General features: G+C 62.6%; 1 protein-coding gene across 9 annotated transcripts in view; it reads right to left on the bottom strand.

Moving 5' to 3' along the window:
* IKZF1 (IKAROS family zinc finger 1) overlaps window positions 1-22,009 on the bottom strand; it is a 74,921-nt gene that overhangs the window by 15,188 nt on the left and 37,724 nt on the right. For 4 of the 9 annotated variants that reach the window (XM_036327211.1, XM_036327210.1, XM_036327208.1 and 1 more), the window contains exons 4-5: window positions 9,139-9,399; window positions 2,669-2,836 (exon numbers count right to left, since the gene is read on the bottom strand). In XM_036327211.1, coding sequence (XP_036183104.1) covers window positions 2,669-2,836; window positions 9,139-9,399 — 429 coding nt within the window. Of the gene's footprint in view, window positions 1-2,668; window positions 2,837-9,138; window positions 9,400-14,435; window positions 14,496-22,009 lie in introns of all 9 variants that reach the window. The other 5 variants (XM_036327216.1, XM_036327215.1, XM_036327214.1 and 2 more) reach the window with 2 other exon arrangements.

The following is a 22,009-nucleotide window of genomic DNA, read 5'->3' as shown; positions in this document are numbered from 1 at the left end:
ACGAAGGAAGGTCCCCGCCCCCGCTGTCAGTGTGGGGCAGTCCTGCAGGGACCTCGCTCCTCGCCACTCGCACAGCCGCTGGGAAGCCGGGAGCCGGAGGGAGTCGTTGGCAGGTGGCGGGGTGGCTGTTTCCCCAGCACGGGAGGCGGCCACGTTCCTGAATCCTTTTCCCGAGAGCCGTGCGTCCACGGCACCGGGAGACGTCAGAGGGACCAGCAGCCCGGGCGCAGGATGGCTTTCTCACGACAGGACGGCCCCTCGCTCATCGTGGCCCCAACAGGCGTAAAGCCCGCCTCTGTCACCGAGAATTCCTCACTCAGCGGAGAGAGGACGCCGCGGCGCCTCGAAGGAAACAGGCAGGCGTGCAGCCGGGTTCCCCTAAAACCGTGGTCGGCAAACCACGGCTCGGAAGCCACATGCGGCTCTTCGGCCCCTTCAGTGTGGCTCTTCCACAAAATACCACGTGCAGGCGCGCACGTACAGTGCGATTGAAACTTCGTGGCCCATGTGCAGAAGTCGGTATTTTGTGGAAAAGCCACACTGAAGGGGCCAAAGAGCCGCATGTGGCTCGCGAGCCGCGGTTTGCCGACCACGGCCCTAAAACACCGACCCGCACCCCCGAGCGTCACAGCGGGCAGGACAGGGCAGCCCCCCTATGCTCCTGGGACTGGCGAGGATGCAGGAGAGGTTCTGTTGTAAGTCAGCGTCACCCCGGACGCCGTGAGCTGAGGACGAGCCGGGGGGAAGGTGTGCTTCCTCCCCGGCCGGTGCCCGTCCCCTGGCTGATGTCTGCCTGGCCCCTCAGCGTCACACCTGAGGCCTGACGGGCCCTGCTGGCCCCTTAGTCCCTGCACGCCTTCCTTTTGTCACCGACACACGGAAACAGGAGAGACGCCCACTGTCGCTCATCACCCTCCCACTGTGCGGAGGCCCCGGTCGCCTGCAGCACCTGCCCCCTCCCGGGTGGGGCAGGTGACCTTGACCCCACGGTGACCCTGGCCGACCTGCTCGCTCGCTGGGCGGAGCCGCTCCTCCGCGTTGTGCGGCTCCTCTCCTGGCAGCTTTTAAGACCTCACCCCAAGGGTCACAAGTAAACAACCACGCGTGTTTTGGGAGCCTCCTCCTTATGGATGACCAGGAAGGAGGCCAGGACGGAGAGGGGACGCCTGGGGCTCCGGGACCCCAGCCCCTCGTTCCAGGGTGAACTCCGAGGCTGTGCTGGCAGGACCGTGACCGGCGTCCACAGCGCGTGCTCACCGGCGCCCGAGCCCCTCGGGGCCACTTGCTGAACTGCGCATCCGGGGGTGCCTCTGAAGGTGAGTCAGGCCTCCCCTCTCAGCCTGCACTCGGGCCTTTTCTGCTGGAGTCTCCCTGAGGCCTCCCACCCAGAGGCGGCCCGCCCCGCGTGCTCCCCACCCCCCGGACACTGTGTCACCGCATGGGGAGGGGGGCTTTGCTGCCTGGCATCTGTCTCCTCCCCGGGAGAGGGGGTGCTGGGGTGCCTGGCACATGGGGACACATCCATGGACCCAGAAGAGGCCCCTGGACCCGACACTAACTACACGCGCTCCCCTTGGGGAGGGAGAGGGTCTGAGCCCAGGAAACCCTGCCCTGCTCCAGGGGTGGCCCCTCTGATCGGTGCCGCCCGAGAGATCAGAGGTCGTGAGGGAGCTGGTCTGCAGCCTCTCTCGGTCCCAGGGCCCTGCTCGGGGGAGACAGCCTGGTGGGCATGGGCGGCCCCATGGGCAGGGCCAGGGCCTGTCACCTCCGTCCCAGGCCTCCTGCAGGGCAGGGGCCCACCCGCAGGCCCACCTCCCTCCTCTGGCCGGTAAGAGTGGGGCCACCGGGTCAGGGGAAACAGCGGCAGAGATCTGATCTGAGGCCGTGTTTCACGGTGGGAGCTGAGGACGGGCTTCCTGCTCACTGCGACGCAGCTGGCCCTCCCGCCCCTGGGTGTGCTGGCCACATGTGGGGCGTGTCCTCCTGGCGGAGGGATGACGGCTCCCCGTGCGGGAGTTACACTCGGGCCCAGTGGGGACAGCGTGCCCTCAGGGGACAGGTGTCCACCCATCAGGACAGGCCCTGGTGAGGTCATTATCACCTTTGCAATGATGGCTACTGAGCTCCTGAGACCCTGTGTGTGGCCTGACAAGCCACACAGACATGTATTTGGGGCTTTCTGGGCATTAGCGTGACGCCCAATAAGAGTACAGCTAGGACATGCTATAGGCCAGTGGTTCTCAACCTTCTGGCCCTTTAAATACAGTTCCTCACGTTGTGACCCAGCCATAAAATTATTTTTGTTGCTACTTCATAACTGTAATGTTGCTACTGTTATGAATCGTAACGTAAATATCTGATATGCAGGATGGTCTCAGGCAACCCCTGTGAAAGGGTCGTTCAACCGTCAAAGGGGTTGCGGCCCACAGGTTGAAAACCGCTGCCTTAAAAAGACCCACTTACCTGATGGGAAGGGGGAGGGGCCTCTTTGGAAATACTCTCCCGGAGGCGGGACTTCCTGTGCGATTTGCCCACCCACCTCCTCTGGCTCATGGGGAAACCACAGGATGACGGGATACGGATGCTACCCAGTCATCAGGGCTGTACCCTGGGAGCGGGCCACACAGTGGGGAGGGCTCCCTGGCCCCGCCTGTGCCCGAGGACCTACCGGAGTGCGTGCGCAGGTGGCCGGTGAGGGCGTCCCTCCGGCGGCAGGCGTAGTTGCAGAGGTGGCACTTGAAGGGCTTCTCCCCGGAGTGCAGCTTGATGTGGCGCAGCAGGTTGCCCTTCTGTGTGAAGGAGGCCCCGCACTGGCTGCACTGGAAGGGCCGCTCTCCTGCAGGGAGACGGGGCGGTGAGCACAGGCCCGGCCCCAGGAGGACCCGAGGGGGACACCCTGGACAAGAGGGGGATGCACCCTGGACGAGAGGGGGATGCGCCCTGGACGAGAGGGGGCCGCGCCCTGGACGAGAGGGGGCCGCGCCCTGGATGAGAGGGGGACATGCCCTGGACCCGAGGTGGACGCGCCCTGGATGAGAGGGGGACACGGCCTGAACAAGATGGGGACACGCCCTGGACGAGAGGGGGACACGCCCTGGACGACAGGGGGCCGTGGGCAAGAAAGTTGCTTCCCAGGGGCAGCGACGTCCACCGGCTGCAGGTCTGACAGCACGTCAGGCTCTCAGAGCAACCTGCCAGCCCCTCACGCTTCACTGGTCGGGTCAATTTGATCTGAAAATCTAATTTTTTCCCCTAAATCAGAGCGGCACATCACAATGCAAATTCAAGCTCATTTGAATAAAGCGGCTGCAACGTGCTGTGATGAGGAACCGCTCTTCCTGATCAGCAGTTTTGGAATAAACCAATATCCAGTTCTGCGTGTTGTGGCATTTGGTGGGGCTTTTTAATGTGGCTTTTTTCAAAAGGGTCTTTAAAATATGCCACTGAAGCAGCAAAATAAAAAGGAAACTCATTAAAAATGCATTTCAGGATCACAAGTTCATTTCAGCGTTACATTCTTATATTTAAATGAAAGGCAGTTCATTATAACACTTATAATAACTTCTTTTCATTTACATCTCCCTGTATTTCCCTTTCAATTTCTTCTCCATTACCTGTCTGTCCCTTCGCAGGCGACCAGGAAGGAGACAGACGGAGAGAGAGTGTGGGGACAGGCAGGAGGAGGAAGAGCCGAGAAAAGGCGGCGTGAAGACCGGGATGGAAACTCCGCATCGTCCGAAAGCCCGCGCCACCTGGCCCGGCAGCGCCTGGAGAGGCGTCCCTGCCGCCCTAACCGCGAGGCCACGGCGGGGCCTGCCCACAGGTGTGGCAGCCTCACTGCGGATACGCGAGGATGCCGTGTAGTTGTGACCCGGGTTCTCTCCGGGCGGGGCCGTGGGCGGGTGGCAGAGGACGGGGTCCCGGTCTGCTGTGTGGGCAGCGCATGCCCCTAAGTTCTGGGCCCGACAGGGGAGCAGCGGGCACCTGGGACAATGCGCTCTGAGGCAGTGCGGGCGCTGGACTCGCAGCTGGGACCCGCCACTCAGCGCTCACCTTCATGGCGAGGCCCGTGTCCTGTTCGGGCAACACGGCAGCTCCCCCAAAACAGATGCTCTACGTACGACCACCCAGCCTGGCGCTGAGCTGCCGTGAAACACGCCTGGCGCTGATCTGCCATGAACACGCACCTGGTGCTGAGCTGCCATGGAAACACGCCTGGCGCTGAGCTGCCACGAAAACACGCCTGGATCTGAGCTGCCACGAAACACACCTGGCGCTGAGCTGCCACGAACACACGCCTGGCGCTGAGCTGCCACGAACACACTCCTGGTGCTGAGCTGCCACGAACACACTCCTGGTGCTGAGCTGCCACGAACACACTCCTGGTGCTGAGCTGCCACGAACACACTCCTGGTGCTGAGCTGCCACGAACACACTCCTGGTGCTGAGCTGCCACGAACACACCCCTGGTGCTGAGCTGCCACGAACACACTCCTGGTGCTGAGCTGCCACGAACACACGCCTGGCGCTGAGCTGCCACGAACACACTCCTGGTGCTGAGCTGCCATGAAAACACACCTGGCGCTGAGCTGCCACGAACACACTCCTGGCGCTGAGCTGCCACGAACACACGCCTGGCGCTGAGCTGCCACGAACACACGCCTGGCGCTGAGCTGCCACGGAAACACGCCTGGCGCTGAGCTGCCACGAACACACGCCTGGCGCTGAGCTGCCACGAAACACGCCTGGCGCTGAGCTGCCACGGAAACACGCCTGGCGCTGAGCTGCCATGGAAACATGCCTGGCGCTGAGCTGCCATGGAAACACGCCTGGCGCTGAGCTGCCACGGAAACATGCCTGGCGCTGAGCTGCCACGAAACACGCCTGGTGCTGAGCTGCCACGAACACACTCCTGGTGCTGAGCTGCCACGAACACACATCTCCTGGGAACAGATTTTTCTTAGGAAAACGAACCCATTATGATGCGTATTTCACAGTTTTCCCAACGGACTCACATGGCGTGTGCACTGTCATTTATCCAAAGTGACCCAGCCATGGCCTCCGTCCTGGTGAAATCGGCACCAGTGTCCCCCACCCCGGGCCGCGGGGCACCCGGCGTCACAGCGCCACCCTTTCTGTGGTGAGGTGGTGCTGCTACGGCTGCCAGAGCTGATGCGCAGTGACACCCACTGTAGCCGGGGGGGGGGGGGGGGGGGGGGGGGGGGGGGCGCTGACACTAACCAGGATGCGCGAGGCGCGCCCAAACCTGTCTGGACGGGACGCCGAGCGGAGAGGGTTAGCGCCAGCAGGCGGGAGCCAGGGCGAACGAACTAGAACTGACCCTCGAGTCACAAGCCCATGAGTGGGGGGGACCAGGCACCCCGAGGAGCGCCCCACAGAGGGAGCATGTCACTGTCTGTCAGGAACACCCCGGCCCTGCTCCCACACACGCGTGTGCATGTGCCTGTGTGACCCCAAGGAGAGAAAGGTCCCTGCGTGCGGAGGCACCCAGCCCTGGCTCTGCCCGGGGACCCTCAGACTGGGGGTTCTGGAAGGACAGTCAGTCGGGAGGTCTCATGCCGTGGGAATGCTGGTGACGGGGATGGGGGACACTCCAGTGACACGTGCTTGGACGACCCACAGCTAGAGCCCCTCCCCGTGGACGAGGCACTGAGGGTTGTGGGGGGCAAGCCCAGGTGGGGCCCTGCAGGGAGCTGGTGTCTCAGTGGAGACACACAGGACAGACCCTTGGCCTGGCGGGCGTGGCTCAGTGGTGAGCGTCGGCCTATGAACCAGGTCAGGGTTCGATTCCTGGTCAGGGCACACGGCTGGGTGTGGGCTCGGTCCCCAGTGGGGGGCGTGCAGGAGGCAGCCAATCAGTGATTCTCTCTCATCATTGATTTTTCTCTCTCTCCCTCCCTCCCGCTTCCTCTCTGGATTCCATAGAAATATTTAAAGAGAAGGAAGGACAGACCCTGGGAGCCGTGTCCCCTCCGCAGAGCAGGGCGGGAGGGAAGCCGGGGGCCGTTCCCGAGAGGGAGGCCGTGATGCGCCTGTGGCTCTGTGTGCCCTGCACTGCGGGCCCCCCGCGGCCAGCTCTCCTGGACGCCCAGTCTTCCTGCCGCGCTGGCACGCGTGCGACGGGCCCGGGACTCGCAGAGCGCGCTCCGTGAGGTGGCCACACAGCAGGGCGTGGCTCAGGCCCTCTCCCTCCGGGGGCAGCGGGGAGGGGCGGCCTGCAGTCCGATGGACGCAGAGCTGGACCCGTATCCCTGAGCGGCGAGGCCGCAGCGCCCCCTGCGGGCGGCCGGGCTGTGGGCTGAGGGAGGCCAGCTCCCCACGGCTGCCTTCAGCCTCCTGCACTCACGCGGAGTGTTAAGCCCCGGGACTCGGTAGGAAGGCCGTGCCCTTCTAGCCACTGAATTGGGTGAAGACGTGGCACCTGCCTCACATGCTCCCTGCGGGTAAATCAGAGGGAGGAGAACTGAAAAGCCCACCTGACCGCAGGCGCTGCGGGGAGCCGGTGGCCGCGCCCGGGCAGCACGCAGCCCCGTGGGCCCTGGGGCCTGGCCCCTCACGGGTGGGAACAGAAGGTCCCCCCTCTCCCCCCCGCCCAGTAACCTGGGCACATTTTTTATCTTTTCCGTTAGAAACCCCAGCGTTCAGGGCACGGTGCCGGGCGGTTTTCCTGCCCTGCGGCCTCTCCCCACCCCGCCGCCACGTCGCACCTGGACCGGGAGGCGCTGGCCGGGCCGCGCCCTCACACCTGCGTTACACGTCGAGCCTGGGCCCGGGCCCGCGTGGCTGTTTGTGGGCCGGTTCGATGCCCGGTCGGGGCATGTGCTGGGTGGTGGGCTCAGCCCCCGGTGGGGGGCGTGCAGGAGGCAGCGGTTTGGGGAACATCGGTGTCTCTCTCCCCCCCTCCCTTCCTCGCTCTCTAAAAATCAACAACAAATCGGGGGAGGAGGGAGAAGCCTCTGAAATTCGTCACAGGGTCTCTGCCCACCTTTCTTTGGGGGAAAAAAAGAAAGAAACGGAGCTGCACCACCAGGCAGTGAAGGGCGGGTCTCCAAGCCGCTCAGACGGCACCGAGACGCCGTGGGAGAGCCCCGAGAGCAGGCACCGGGGCAGTGGCCGGTGCGCGGGCTGCGGGGGCAGGGGGACGGGGCGGGTCCTGGCTTCTCGGGCTGTGCGCTCACTAGGTTCACCTAGGCCCCCAAGGAAGGGCCCTCGGAAGTGCCTGTTCGGCTGTGCCCCTGCCCCCCGCAGACGCTCGGCCCGGCCAGCACCCAGGCCTCCTCTGGGCCCGGCGGGCTCGGCCTTGTCATAGGCGCTGAGCGAGCGCCCGGCTCTCAAAGGTTGAGACTCAGGGGCCTCGGAGAGGGGCCGGTGGAGAGCGTGCGGGCCTTTTCTGCATGTTCCACTCAGATCCCCGTGCGCGGACGCCTCTGTGCAGGCCTGCGGGGTCACCCCACGCGGCCAAGTCCCTCCCTGTCCCCTCGTGACCCCTGCGCATCTGCCTGTGCGCGCACATGGAGACCGTCCCTGGTTCTGAGTGAGGAACTGGCCGTGGGAGAAGCGGGCAGCTGTCAGCCCGGGCCGCGCCCCGCCACTGTGCAGGCCTCTCCAGGGAACGCGATTCCCTGCACCGGGCAGGAGCCGGTATCCGGGCCGTGGAGGGTGCCAGGACTGACCGCGCATCCATTCATTTAGGACGCTGTGCGCGGGAGTCAGGCCCTACACGAACCCGTGGGGAAGTCACTCAGCTGGGAGGGCGACTCCTGCATTGGTGGGGGAGGGGGGGAGCATCACAGTAACCACTGTCCCCTCCCCGCACCTCACTACATGGGGCGGAGGAGAGGGGCCTGGCAGCCGTCCAGCGGGCTTCACCCACACCCGGCCTCACCGGGGACTCCAGGAGTCAGGGACCCATAGGGCAAAACAAAGTTCGCTCACTTTTAAAATATGCATTTTTACAGAAAACGAATGCTTCTTGAAAGTAGACATCTCCCCCAGATGCACGACCGATGCAAGACATCATTCTAGAAACGGCCCCGACTCAACCATGAAAGTCACAACACCGCCAAGACCTGCCCTTCCCGGACGGCTCCCTGGCCTAGTGCCCGCGGGTTCCAGCTCCTCTTCGGTGTCCCCGCCCCAGGGGACCCGCACGAGGCGGCCTCACGCCAGGGACTCCTCGGGGCACCCGCCCTGTCGCTACAGCACGTCTCCCCTCGTGGCCTGTCCCCCTCACCCCCCACCCCCCTGGGCGTGGGGCTGACGCCTGCTCCGTGACCACCTGCTGGGCCAGCCCCGGGCTGTGCGGACTCAGACACTCTGCGGCCACGGGGCTGGCACATGGACCGTTTTGCCCACATTTATGGCGGAGAGCAGCGTTTCTGTCCAAGAGACAGGGAGGCGCGGCACAGGCAAAAGCACCCCATTAGTGGGGACTGGACAGCGGAGGGGAGAAGCAGGTGATGGGGGCCCCCAGACGGAGTGCTGGGCACAGGGAGGGGCACAGGGGACTCTCCCGCCCCCGCCCCGGGGTGAGCGGACGCGGGCTGCCCGTCCTCCGTGGAGGCACTGCAACTCCCTCCCCTGTCGGGCTCCCAGGCCCCAGCAGACAGGGTGGGTGTCAGGCCCGCTCCTGACTCTGAGGTTGGAGAGGCTGCCCTGAGCGGGAGGGGAGGGGACTGCACTTTGGGAGCCGTCGCTCCCTCGGGTTCCTGCACACCCAGCCCTGACTCTGGGACGTAACACGTGTGTGCTCGGCCGGCTTCTCAGCGGACGGTCTAGGCGGAGGTTTTGGGGTTCTCATCCCTGTTTGTGAGGTCCCGTCTCGCTGTCTAAGGGCGACTCCCTGGCATGTGAACCTCACGACACCCACCGCCCCACTTAGAGGGCGCAACCTGGACACGCCGCCGCCCGCACTGGCCCGAGGCTGCCAGCCTCGTTTCGGGTTCTGGTCTCTGGGGTCGGCCTGGCGGTGAGGGAGCCCCTTTGCCTGCAGCCCCGAGGGGAGGGGGGAGAGGGAGGGGGGAGGGAAGACACGCCCCCACTGGGAGCCTCCGGGCTGTGCCCGCCTTTCCACATGCTCTGGGGCCCCCCGGCCCTGGAGGACGCGCCAGGCCTTACCCGTGTGGCTTCTCTTGTGCACCATGAGCACATTGGGGCCGATGCAAACGATCCCACAGACATCGCACTTCAGTTTGCCGTTAGGAAGTCGGATGCCTCCAGCGCCGGACAGCGCTCTGCCGCCCGGGCCGCCGTGGGAGCCATTCACGTCCTCGCCCGCGGCGCCAAGCACGCGCAAGTCCTGGGCACACGCCTCCCCATTCATGTCACAGGCACGCCCACGCTCTTCATCACTCTGAGCCTCTACCTTCACATGACCGGCTGAAAGACACAACACAGGCACTGTCACCGCAGGCGGCAGCACAGCGGCAGCGGGGTCGGCGCCCCACGCGGGGTGGCGGGAACCACGGCCCTCCCGCCTGCCCCTCCACAGGTCCCCGTGGCCGTCCGCAGGGGAGAGATGACACCTTGAGGTTATTTTACTCAGTGAGGGCGGGCCCTCGCTCTAAGCCGGGCAGGGTCCCCGGGTCGCGGGAACAGCGTGGAGCCTCTGGGGGAGCCTGCGCCCTCTCCGCCGGGGCCCACCCAGAAGGTGGGGGTGACCGCTATCCAGCGTCAGGGCCGGGGCCGGGGCGTCGTGTGGCCAAGCCCCTCCTCACCGCCATCCCGCAACTCTCTGGAGAGAAGACTGACAGACAAGTAAGCGGATGGAACACGGACCCAGCTAACGGGTCACGTGGACTCGGAGACCCAGGAGTGAGGGTGGCTCCTCCCTTTAGGCCCCTGGGCAGGCGGCTGCTCTGAATGGCTTCTACACGATTCCAGAGCTCAGAAGGGCCTGCCCCCCCCCCCCCCCCCCCCCGGCCCAAGCAGCTGCCAGACGAGGGGCCGAGTCCCAGCAGCTCAGGGAGCAAGGACAGCAGACAGGCGGGGAGCCGTGTGCCCCCGGGGGCCCCAGTGGGTGCTGCTGCCTCGGCCGCCCGGCCTCCCTGGCCTCAGTGCTGCCGGCTACCTTTCCCGGTGGAAGGGAATCCATCTCCACGGCCCACGGTCCATGGCGCCTGCACCGAGAACAGGGCGTAAAGCTCAGGCCTCCGACCACCAACACCTGGGTGCCGCCTCATCACCACCTGGCGGGCTCTACCGCGAGGCCGGGGCTCGGAGCACAGGGGCGGCGGCGCGGCCAGTTCTACGTCCCAGGCGGCGTGGAGGCCGGGCGTGGGGGGGGCGGGGGCGGGGCGCAGGGCTCCTGGGGCTGGGAGGCCGGGAACCGGGCCTGGGGGGTGGGGGTGGTGGTCCCCTCCCTCGTTCCTCCACTTGGCTCTGTCTCTTGCTTTTACCAGGTAGAGGCCTCTCTTCAGAACTGATTTGCTTTCCCCAAAGGCCCCGCCAGCAGGTGGCGGGCAGCACCTGCCAGAAACGCCCGCTTGCTCTGGCCACTCAGACGGACAGGCATCGCTGCGGCCGTGGCCGCTCCTGGCTTGTGTCGTTGGGGACAGTGTGAGGGGCAGGGGCAGGCGGGCAGGGGGCAGGGGGCTCCAAGTTCCTTTTTATTTATTTTTTTAATTTTTTTGGTGATTGAGAGCACATTCATTACAGCTGCGAACCGTGAGACAAGGAAAGGCTAGGATAGCAGAGGCCACAGGCAGCGTAGGCAGGGCCCTGCTTTGGCCCCAGAAATGTTGCAGGAATAAGTGAGCCACGCTGGGCTGCGGGGACTCGCTGAGCAGTAAAATCACAGCCACAGAAGTGGCCCTGGGGGCTGCTGTGGCTCCCGGGAAAGCCTCTCGGCTGGAAGCAGCCGGAGAGAGACTCGGCGGGGCTTTGGCTCAGGAATGTTACTGCAAAGGAGCCGCGACAGGGCAGCTGGCCGTGCACTGAGAGGTCAGGGCAAAGGCGACCCTGGAAACAGGGTCAGAGGGGAGCCCAGGGCAAGTCGCTGCTCGCTGCTCCCCTGCTTGTAAGACTCCTGGGGGCCCAAAGAGAGGAAAGTGACGGTGTGGTGTCCCGTGGCCAAGCAGCGTCCAGGGCGGAGCCACGGGCCACCCGGCGTGGACCCTCAGATGACCTGGGCCCTGGTGCTGGGGCCGCGGAGCTGCCTCAGGGTCTGCCAGTGGCTGGCACGGGGGAGTCCCTCCATTTATTTTTATTTATTTATTTTTAAAATATATTTTTATTGCTTTCAGAGAGGAAGAGAGGAGAGATGGAAACATCAATGATGAGGAAGAATCATTGATCAGCTGCCTCCTGCACGGCCTCTATGGGGGATCAAACCCACAACTTGGGCCTGTGCCCGTGACCAGAATCGAACCCAGGACCCTTCCGTCCGCAGGCTGAAGCTCTATCCATTGAGCCACACCAGCCAGGGCGGGAGTCCCCCCATTTAGAAGAAATAAAAAAGAAGGTAAAGATGCTCTCCTGAGAGGGAAGACATGGTGCTGGCCGTGCCCCATTGAGAGCCGGCCCACACTCGCGTGTCTGGCCCCGGGGGCACACGCTCCGATGGGCGCGGAGCAGGGACCCTCAGGCGGGAGGGGCGAGGACAGCATGAGGGGAAGCCAGCACGACGTCACCCTCACCCCAGAGGTTCAAGCAGGAGACCAGTGGTTCACGAGGGAGGGACCTTCCCTTGACTACGCCCGGGGACACGTGGTCTGAGCTGTAACAGAACCAGACCAACAGCAGGCTTCACAGGAGCCCATCATCCACCAGCTGAGACCATGGGGGGTGGGGGAGGCTCCAGAGCCGAAGAGGCCCAGCCCCCGGAACGGGCCCAGGACCCCCCGTCTGGGCTCCTGGGAAACGCAGACAGAACCGGTTTCTGTGGCGAAGGAGAAGGAACCATGAATGTGGGAACAGGACGGAGGCTCCGCGTAAGCCAACGCCACACACGCTTCTGTCAGAAAGCGATTCTGAAGTCGGCCCCACGGGAGGCGTTCAGGCCCCGGGATTGCCACGCGCACTGTTTTCAATGAAAAACGAAGGAAGACAGAGCACTCCTGCCTCATGGCGGCTGGCCAGTAAAAATCTCGCGGAGGGAACACTGGGACGCAGCTGACAGGAGGGCAAGCAATGAAAGTGTGCGAGGAGGCGACAGGCAGGCGTGTGTGAGCGGTTGCAGAAATAGCGACACGTGCTGTGACAGAAAACTCTGATGCTAACGCAGGACCCCCCGGACCCTGCCGACGGGGGCACCCCTGTGCCGGAGGGTGATGAAAAGTGTTGAGCATTTTAAAGGTGAACAAAACCATTCATTACAATGTACACCATTTTAAGTGTAGGTTGTTTTCTTTCCATTGTACGGAAGAGTGATCAGGAATAGTTTAAGCCTTACTTCATGTTTCAGGCCTTTTAGTGGGATGAAGTTGGGGAGAGAGAAAAGAGGAAGTGTATGAAACACACTTCCTCTGGCAACGAGGAACGCACACTGGCGCTGAGCCGGTCCAGGGGCTTACACAGGTGATGTCTTTAATTTTTAAGAAGAAAAAGGGAAAAGAGGTACTGAGGTGTGAGGACCCTTCTCCACCATGACCACTAGGTGGCGGTGTTGGCCCAGAACAGTTTGGTTGCTGTTGGGTGGGGTGAAGTACAGCCAGGGGGCCAGGGGGCCAGGGGGCCAGGGGGCCAGTTACGGTTTGGGCACATGGGGGAGGGGGAGAAAGAGAGAGAAACACGAGGACCTGTGGGCCCATTTGTGTGAATACGTGGACAGGCAGCGCATCCACACACACACCACCTGTCGCCCTGAAGCTCCAGGGCTGACATGGAGACGTTTCTCACACGGATGTCTTCACCCAAGGACCTGCCTGGACGCTCCTCCTGCTCGAGCCTGCACGCCCCGAGTCAGCGACGTGCCGAGGTTGTGTTATCTCACCTGGAGGTGCCTGGACCTCCTAACATCGCAGGCGTGTGACCGTTCACCTCTACACTCACATGAGCTCCCTGTCCCCGCACTGACTGTCTCACACAGTCACAGAAGCACACATGCACAGGCACACACGTATGTAAACATCTTATACACATGTGTGTCCATCCCACAGAAGTAAACATCAGGCTGGCGTCTGAAAGCTGGGCCAAAGGAGCATTCGTAAGAGAAAGCCCTCTGGGCCCTTGTGAACTGGAAGGGCAGCCAGTCGGGGCTGTGAGGGAAGGTCCGATATGATCACCCTTTAGGAACCTAACGGTTTCTGACAACAGGATGCTGGGACCTTGCTGCCCCTGTTCCCGACACCAGCCACGTCAGAACCCTTCCCCCCGCCCCGCCTCCCCCCGCTCCCCCGCGCCGGGGCAGTCCTAGTGGGCGCCGTTTCCCAGTCGCAGCATCAGAGGACAGACTGTTCCAGGCTCTGACGTCGCCAGTCCGAAGGGGCCACCAGCTTGAATCGCTTTGAATATGCAGCTCCCCGTGCATCTGAAAAGCACGCTCCATCCCTTCCCACCCCCTCAGGACGCTGCGAAACATGGGTGTCATCTCTCATCCCTTGATGCCTAAAACCGAAAGATGGAAGGGCATCTGCCTGGGCTGACAGCTCAGATCAGGAGCGGCCGTGGCGCCAGTGCTGGTGCTGCTCCGCCCGCGGCCCGCGGCCCCGGCTCCTCTCGGTTCTGAAATGAACACTCTGAGCAACGGACGAACAGCCGTGCCTGCTCCCGTCCTGCAGGCGTGGACGGCTGCCCTCGACCGCAGGCCGGGCCGCTGGACGGTGACAGACAGCCCGGCCATTTCCTCATCTCCCCGGCAGAGAGGAGATGACCCACGTTAGCAACAGCGCTGCAAGTGGTGTGTGTGTGAGTGTGTGTGGGCGGGGGGGGGCGGGGGGCGGGCGGCGATTCCGTCCATGCCACTGTTCTGTGTTCCACTGCTCACACTCCATGTCGCTACACAGGGACGCTCCATGGCACCTTTCACATCTAAAACGTCATGTGTGGCCTGGCCGGTGTGGCTCAGTGGTTGAGCATCGACCTAGGAACCAGAAGGTCCCGGTTTGATTCCTGCTCAGGGCACAGGCCCGGGTTGTGGGCTCCATCCCCAGTGTGGGGCGTGCAGGAGGCAACCGACCCAGGATTCTCTCTCATCATGGATGTTTCTCTCTCTCTATCCCTCTCTCTTCCTCTCTGAAATCAGTAAAAATACATTTAAAAACAAGTGAACAACATGTCACGTGTGCTCTTTGCTGTGGAGGTGACGTTGTGGATGGGAGCTGTTTGCTGAACAGAACGGTCAACGCTGCATCGATCTCACATCGACAACATGCAAAAGGCGATGAGGAGCACATGCACAGGACCCACACGATGGGAACAGAGCGTGAAACGAACACACATGTCCATGTTTACTTAGAAGCAAAGCATATACTTACGAGAGAAAGAATTGGGGATTATTGCATGGAAATCCCTAAAGCCGTCAGCCCCATAAGAAACTGCAACAAGAAAGCAGAGAGAGGGCAGGTGAGAGCGTGCAGAGCCGCAGCGAGCGCGTGCGGGAAGCCGTGCTTTTTATTTTTTATTTATTTATTTATTTATTCATTTATTTATTTATTTATTCATTTTTTAATATATTTTATTTATTTTTTACAGAGAGGAAGGGAGAGAGATAGTTAGAAACATCGATGAGAGAGAAACATCGATCAGCTGCCTCCCGCACATCTCCCACTGGGGATGTGCCCGCAACCCAGGTACATGCCCCCGACCGGAATCGAACCCGGGGCCCTTCAGTCCGCAGGCCGACGCTCCATCCACTGAGCCAAACCGGTTTTGGCAAGCCGTGCTTTTTAAAGAACGCATTCTTGCCCGGCACCATGTCGGCTCCACATGTGCTGCTGCCTGTCCTCAGACCCACAGTGGCTTCCGCCGCCCAGCTCAGTCCTGCCCCAGCAAACACTCGCCCCTCCCCCCTGCTCCCTCCCCGCTCCCCAGCCACAACTCTCACAGAGGCCGCAGGGGGCCGGGGCGGCTGGACGGCCCACCACTCCCACCACTTCCCTCGTCAGCGATGCTGCCCCGGGGCCTTTCCATCACGGCCTCCTGCCCCTCGCTGCGCCGCGTCCTGCAGGCACGGCCATCTCAGATGAAGGGGTCTGAAGGTAACATTACCTTTTAAATCGGGGACATTGCAGGACGTGATGCGACATAAAACTGATGATAACTGCACGGTCCCCGAACGCTGCCAACCGGGTGTCACTGTGACTGAGGTGAGAGGCAGGTTTCAGCGCATCCCTCAGCCCCAGGCCCGGCTCGCGTGGCGTTGGGCACAGAAGGGGGAGTTCAAGTCGCTGCCGACCGGGCCAGCGGAGGGGCTCTGGGTGCGAGGAGGTGATGCCTCAGAGGCGTCCCACCGGGAGGGACTGCAGGGGGCGGTCAGCCCTGAAGCGCACAGCTTCGTCCCCGTGCTGCCGTGTCCCCGTGACCGAGCCACACACGCCGGATCCCAGCACCGTCGCTGGACGTCGCCCGCTCACCACTCTGAGAGCCTCTGTTCCTTACCTGGTGTAGTTACAACTGCCTTCGACGTTTGTGTCCTTAGTGTGTGATTCCCAAGGAACCGCAACACGACTAAAACCAACCCTGGCTGTGGCTGCGGAGCCACCTGTGCTCCGGGAATGCGGGCCTGCGGTCTGGCTGCTGCTCGCGTGCCCGCCCCAAACGAGAGTGTCAGTCCCCACGGAGGGACGGTCCCTGCCACACAGGAACCCGTGACGGCATGTCTGTCCCGTCCTGTCCTGTCCACTGTCTCCCCGCCAGCCCGCACCTGGGAGGCGGCCGCTGGAGCCTGGCAATGCCGGGTACACCCAAGCCCTTTTCAGGCGCTGTCCCCGCCTCACCAGGTCCCGGGCAGGACGGGCACCGAGTCCCAGGGAGGAGCCTGGGCCGCAAGGCGGGTTTGCAGTGTGTGCTCTTGGTGGTCAGCGTGCAAATGTGCAAATCAGAGAGGGTATCGGATCAGCACCTTAGGGTCAGCATTCGAAACACGCACTGTCCCGTGACGGAGGGCCTTGGGAAGCTACGTCAGTTACGGCAGCAGCACACATGTGCATACACACACACTCACACACACACACACACATACACACTCACATACACACTCACATACACTTACACACTCACACACATACACACACAACACACTCACTCACACACACACTCACATACACACTCACATACACACTCACATACACTTACACACTCACACACACAACACACACTCACTCACACACACACATACACACTCACACTCACATACACACTCACATACACTTACACACTCACACACACATACACACGCACACTCACACACACTCACACACACACACCCACATACACACCCACATACACTTACACACACACTCACACACACTCACATACACACTCACATACACACTCACATACACTTACACACTCACACACACACATACACACTCACACACACTCACATACACACTCACATACACACTCACACACACATACACACTCACACTCACATACACACTCACATACACTTACACACTCACACACATACACACTCACGCACACTCACGCACACTCACACACACACTCACATACACACTCACATACACTTACACACACACACTCACACACACTCACACACACACACTCACACTCATACACACACACAACACATACACTCATAGACTTGCACACACACATACACACACTCATACACGCTCACACACACTCATTCACACACAACACACACTCACACACACACACATACACACTCACACACACACACACACACACACACACACACACACGAAAATTAGGGCGCATTAAACAGCAGAGTCCCCCACACAACAGCCCTCAGAGCAAACCCCTCCCCTCGTCCTCGAAGCCGGCACCGGGGAGCAGGGAAGCGATGGCTCAGCCTCGGCCAGTTGCACCCGAACCTCGGGCCATGGTCTCCTAGAAGGTGCGAGCAAGGGACTCAGCGTCTCGCTCTCCAAGTCCCAGGAACCATGTTCCTCACCAGGAGTCCCGTGTGTTCGCCTCGTCCCTGACCTGTCACTACACACACACACTCACACTCATACACACACTCACACAACACACACATACACTCATAGACTTGCACACACACATACACACACACTCATACGTCACTACACATCCATCACCTGTCACATCACGTCCATCACCTGTCACTACACGTCCATCACCTGTCACTACACGTCCCTCACCTGTCACTACACGTCCCTATGAAAGAGGCTACCGATGCCTGGGGCCCCGGGGCCTGTTCTGACGGCCCAGCTGAGGAACCTTCTAGAAGGAAGACCCCCCCCCCCCCCCCGCACCGTCATCTGCACTGAGCTGCATCTGATCGCCCGCCATGGCCACCTCCGGGAGGCGCGAAAACATCCTTCAAGTCCGAGAGCAACCCTGGCACTTTCCTGGCAGTGCACATGGTCCGATCTGTGTTTAGGAAAATTTAGAAATGTGCTGGCTTTTGACTTTTATGCATTTTCTTTAAATCACATTAGCTTCCCGGGCACGGCCAGTCCATGTCTCATTAACTTGCATGAGCGTGGTTGGCAGTGACCTTTGCAATGCGTTCCATTGTTGCCTGCTGCCCCCCTAGAGCAGGGCCCCCAAGCAAGGAGGGCACCAGGGCCCACGGGCCGGACGCCCAGGCCAGGCGCCCACTAAGAACCACTTAAGCCCTGAGCAGTGGCCAGGGAGGCAGGGGGAGGCAGGATCTCAGTGGCAACGGGAGGGTCTTTCGTGTTTCTATCCAAATCTGACTCCAGCAAGGGAGCTGTGTGTGGGTCGCAGATGCGAGAGTTCCCCTGACCAGGCCGGGCGCACAGGAGTGGGTGTGCAGGTGCTGCTGGTGCTGCTGGGGCTGCTGGTGGGGTTGAGTGGCTCTGCGTCTGCGTGGCCGCAGGTGTGAGGTGGCCACCCGCCCTGGGCAGCCCCCTCGAGGGCAGGAGGGCAGGGCTGTGTCCACTCACAACCCGGAGGAGGGGAAGAAGGCGGAGAGGGACTGGGCCCACATGCTGCCCTCGTCCGGGTGTGGGCAGCGTGCCCCCTGCTCCCCAGCAGGGCGAGTGGCAGTGGGCGTGCCCGGCCGGTGGCTGGTGCGACTGAGGCTCAGGTGTGGCTTCCGGGGCCCGTCTGACGGCAGCCCCGGCTGAGCGCCCGTGGAGGTGGAAAGGGGGGTTGGTACAGGAAGCCTCGGAGACGAGAGGAAACCTCTGCCTGAGCCCGCCCACCGCCCGCCGTCCAAGTGTGGGGGCTGCTGGATGTCCCGGGGGTGGCCCCCCTGGCTGATGTGGGGCAGCCAGGCAGAGGGGGGTGAGGACCCGAGACCCACCGCCTCTGTCCTCTCCCGGCCTGCCCCACGCCCGCCTGTGCCTCCTGTCCCTCCTGTGCCTCCTGTGCCTCCTGTCCCTCCTGTGCCTCCTGTCCCTCCTGTGCCTCCTGTCCCTCCTGTGCCTCCTGTGCCTCCTGTGCCTCCTGTGCCTACTGTCCCTCCTGTGCCTCCTGTCCCTCCTGTGCCTCCTGTGCCTACTGTCCCTCCTGTGCCTCCTGTCCCCGTGGCTGGCGCCGCCTCAAGCCCCAGAGATTCCAGGAGCCCAGGCCGGGCCTCGGGGAGGCCAGAGATAAAGTATCGCCCCCTGGACACACGGAGGGTGGGTCCGCTGCCCTCCCTCCCCTCCCTGCAGAATTCCAGCAACCGGTGACTCAGCAAAGGAGAAACCGCTCATGTCACACTGTCCCGGCCCCCAGCTCCCTGTCCCTGGTCCACGGGCCCCCGGCTCACTGTCCCAGGTCCCCCCAGGTCCCAGCCCCCCCAGATCCTCCAGCCCCATGTTCCCCCCCCCAGGTCTCCCCCCTGGCCCAGGTCCCCCCCTCCCCAGCCCCAGGTCTCCCCCCAGGTCCCCCCACCAGGTCACCCCCTCCCCAGTCCCCCCTAGGTCCCCCCGCAGGTCCCAGCCCCTCCAGGTCCCCCCTCCCCAGGTCCCCAGCCTCAGGGCGGGCTCCCTCCCGGCACAGGTTAAGACGAACACACAACTTCCCCTGGTGCCTGTTTCCCAGGAGACACGCTGCTCCCCAGGAAACTGCTGATCACCCCTGATGCCCGCCCTGTGCCCTGCGGGGGCCCCGTCCCAGGCTTGTCTCTTCCCGGGTGCTCTTGGCGGGCCCCAGGCTCAGGGTCGCTCGGGGTGGGGCTGTGGCCTGAGGACTGTCCTACGGGTCCTCCCAGATGGTGGCCGGACGGTGCCCTGACCTCTCCTTATATCTTCCACCCTTTGCCACTGCCCCACCCCACGACACGGACCCTGGAGGGGTTCCACTTCAGTGCCCCTGAGGGAGCTTCTGGTGGGGGGGCAGGGGGAGGGGAGCTTGGGCTAGCTCCTGGCTGCAGGGAGGGAGCCCCTCTCCCCCGAGACCCCGCCCTCCCCCCCGCCAGTGGACTCCACCCCAAGCTTCCTGGGACACCCCCCTCTGACTCTGCACCCCGTGTCCCACCCGCACTGTGGTGTGGCCCTGAGGAGCCCGAGCAGCCCCTAAACGATGATGCACGGAGTTTCCTCCTGAGATAGACCTTGAGTGATCCAACCACGTTCTGGGAGCACCTGGTGCCTGCTCTCTGTGCTGCTGAGCACAGTCCCACCCCCGTGGCCGCAGGCCTGACCGACACCCGCTCTTTACCTTTAACATCCTCCCCGGGACCAGGAAAAGCTCAAAGCTGTGGGCACTTTTTCACTTTGGTTTTGGCAAGTTGGTTTCTCATCTCTGAACCTTGCTCTTTTCTGTGTGTGAGTGTATCTGTGTGTCTCGGTGTCTGTGTGTCTATGTGTGTGTGAGTGTGTGTGTCTGAGTATCTATGTATATTATGTGTGTATGTGTGTGTGTCTGTATGTGAGTGTGTCTTTGTGTGTATGTGTCTGTGTGAGTATCTATGTGTTTGTGTGTGTCTCTGGGTGAGTGTGTGTCTCGTGTCTGTGTGTATGAGTGTGTCTTTGTGTGTATGTGCCTGAGTGTCTATGTGTTTGTGTGTGAGTGTGTGTGTGTAAAAAAAGTATGTAGCAGCCAAGACCCCACCTCGGACACCCTGTGACCTGCCGTCTGGTCCTCAGCCTGCCTCTCCCCCTCCCCGCCTGCGTGTAACCCACAGCCCCTCCCCCGAGTCCCCTGCTTTCTGCCCTTGGCCCCGGGTGGGAGGCTGTGGGGGGAGGGGCTGTGCCCCCAGAACTGCCAAGGCCCACCCCGTCACCCTCCGGGGCAGCCGTGGCCGGAGGGGGCCCTGCACGCCCCCAGCACCCCTCGGGTGGCTCAGAGGAGAGGGAAGCATAGGCCCCCACTGTGGCCGCCAGGCAGGGACCGGTCGGGCGGGGACCACGGACCCTCCCAGGGAGGCGCCTGGGGACAGGTCACTCCAGGTGGGTGCGGGCGGGGCGAGTCCCGGATCCTTTTGCCATTGAGTTTTTAAATTAAATTTATTCATCGGTTAGTAAGAGTATAGCGGCCTCCAACGTACACCCTCTGCGCCGTCTGCACCCGGCACCGTGTGCCCGCGCCGAGCCAGACCTCCCTCCCTCTGCTCGACGCCCGTCCCCAGGAGCCGCCCGAAGGGGAGGAGACGCTTGCCAGCAGCAGCTCCAAGGGCTTCACACCCAAAGCACAGCAAGGACCGCACTGCTCCGCACCAGCACACACACGCCCGTTCACGTGGCCAAGGACCCAGGCTGCCTCTCCCAGGACCAAGCCAACGGCCACCGAGTTTCAATGCAGGCCCAGCTCCCGGCTCCCGGCCCCCGGCTCCGGCTCCCGGCGTCTCTGTGGTCATAGAGCCGGAGAAGCATGTGAAGGGGTCACCGACACTTTTCCATAAATGAAACTCCCAGGAACGTGCTGTCGGATTGAGAGATTTGCTAACAGGAGAGACCTTTCAGTTCTCAGGAGGCGGGTGCAGACCCCGCCCCCCCCCAGGACCCCGGGACCCAGCTCCCCCAGCCTCTGGGCCAGCGGGCCTGGGCTCACCCTGAAGACACTTGTCCCCAAGGGACTGGCCTCCACCTCGGTCACGCCACTGGGCGACCCCAGAGAGCCCTGACCTGCGGCTGAAGACCAGACGGAAAGGAGGCCACCTCCTGATCCCCCCAAGGTCAGGCCTCAAGGTCAAAGGTGAGAGCTCAGAAAGGCCAGCAGACGTCTGCCTGGTGGGCAGCCAGGCCTCAGGCCCGGTGAGTGGCGAGCAGGTGCCGGCCTCACTCGGGATCGCTAACGTAAACATGCAAACTCCGGACAATGAAGTTGCCCCCCCCCCCCAAGTCTTGTCTGGTGGACACTACACAGACCCAGAGGGGAGGCGCCACCTGCAGCCACGGAGGCCACGGGTCCCGAGTGGGAGGAGCCAGCCCGGCCTCGGGGCAGCTGGGAAGAGCAGGTCAACGGCTCTGAGCTCAGATCCACATGTTTACGCCCCGGGAGCCCCTCCCCTCCGTGCCAGGAGCTGTGCCCTCACTGACCATGCGCGAGGGCGGGTCACGGCACGCCTTCTCCTTATCTAACAGCCAGCAGACCCGAAGCTGCAGACTAGAAGGAGAGAGAGAGAGTGGGGGAGGGAGAGGGAGAGGGAGGGAGAGGGAGAGGGAGAGGGAGAGAGGGAGAGAGGGAGGGAGGGAGAGGGAGCGAGAAAGAGGGAGGAGGCGGAAAACACTATCCCAAGGGACACGGGGTTCAGAGGCGGGTCCTTCGGGGACGGGGACGTTGTCCATGGGTGACTCCTCCTGAAGGGAAGCTAGGGACCCACATGGCCAAGGGCTCGGCTCCTCCCTGGTTACGTGGCTGCCATCGGTCGGTAGCTATGGAAAATGTGGGCACGGAGCCCGGCGCCTTTGGGGACAGATATGTTTGCGAATGAATGAGTGAGTGAGTGAGTGAGTGAGTGAATGAGTGAGTGAATGAGCAG

The sequence above is a fragment of the Myotis myotis genome, unplaced genomic scaffold (genome assembly GCF_014108235.1).
Source record: "Myotis myotis isolate mMyoMyo1 unplaced genomic scaffold, mMyoMyo1.p scaffold_m19_p_11, whole genome shotgun sequence".
Classification (NCBI taxonomy): Eukaryota; Metazoa; Chordata; class Mammalia; order Chiroptera; family Vespertilionidae; genus Myotis; species Myotis myotis.
The sequence above is the reverse complement of the archived record's forward strand: the minus strand, read 5'-3'. Positions and strand labels throughout refer to the sequence as shown.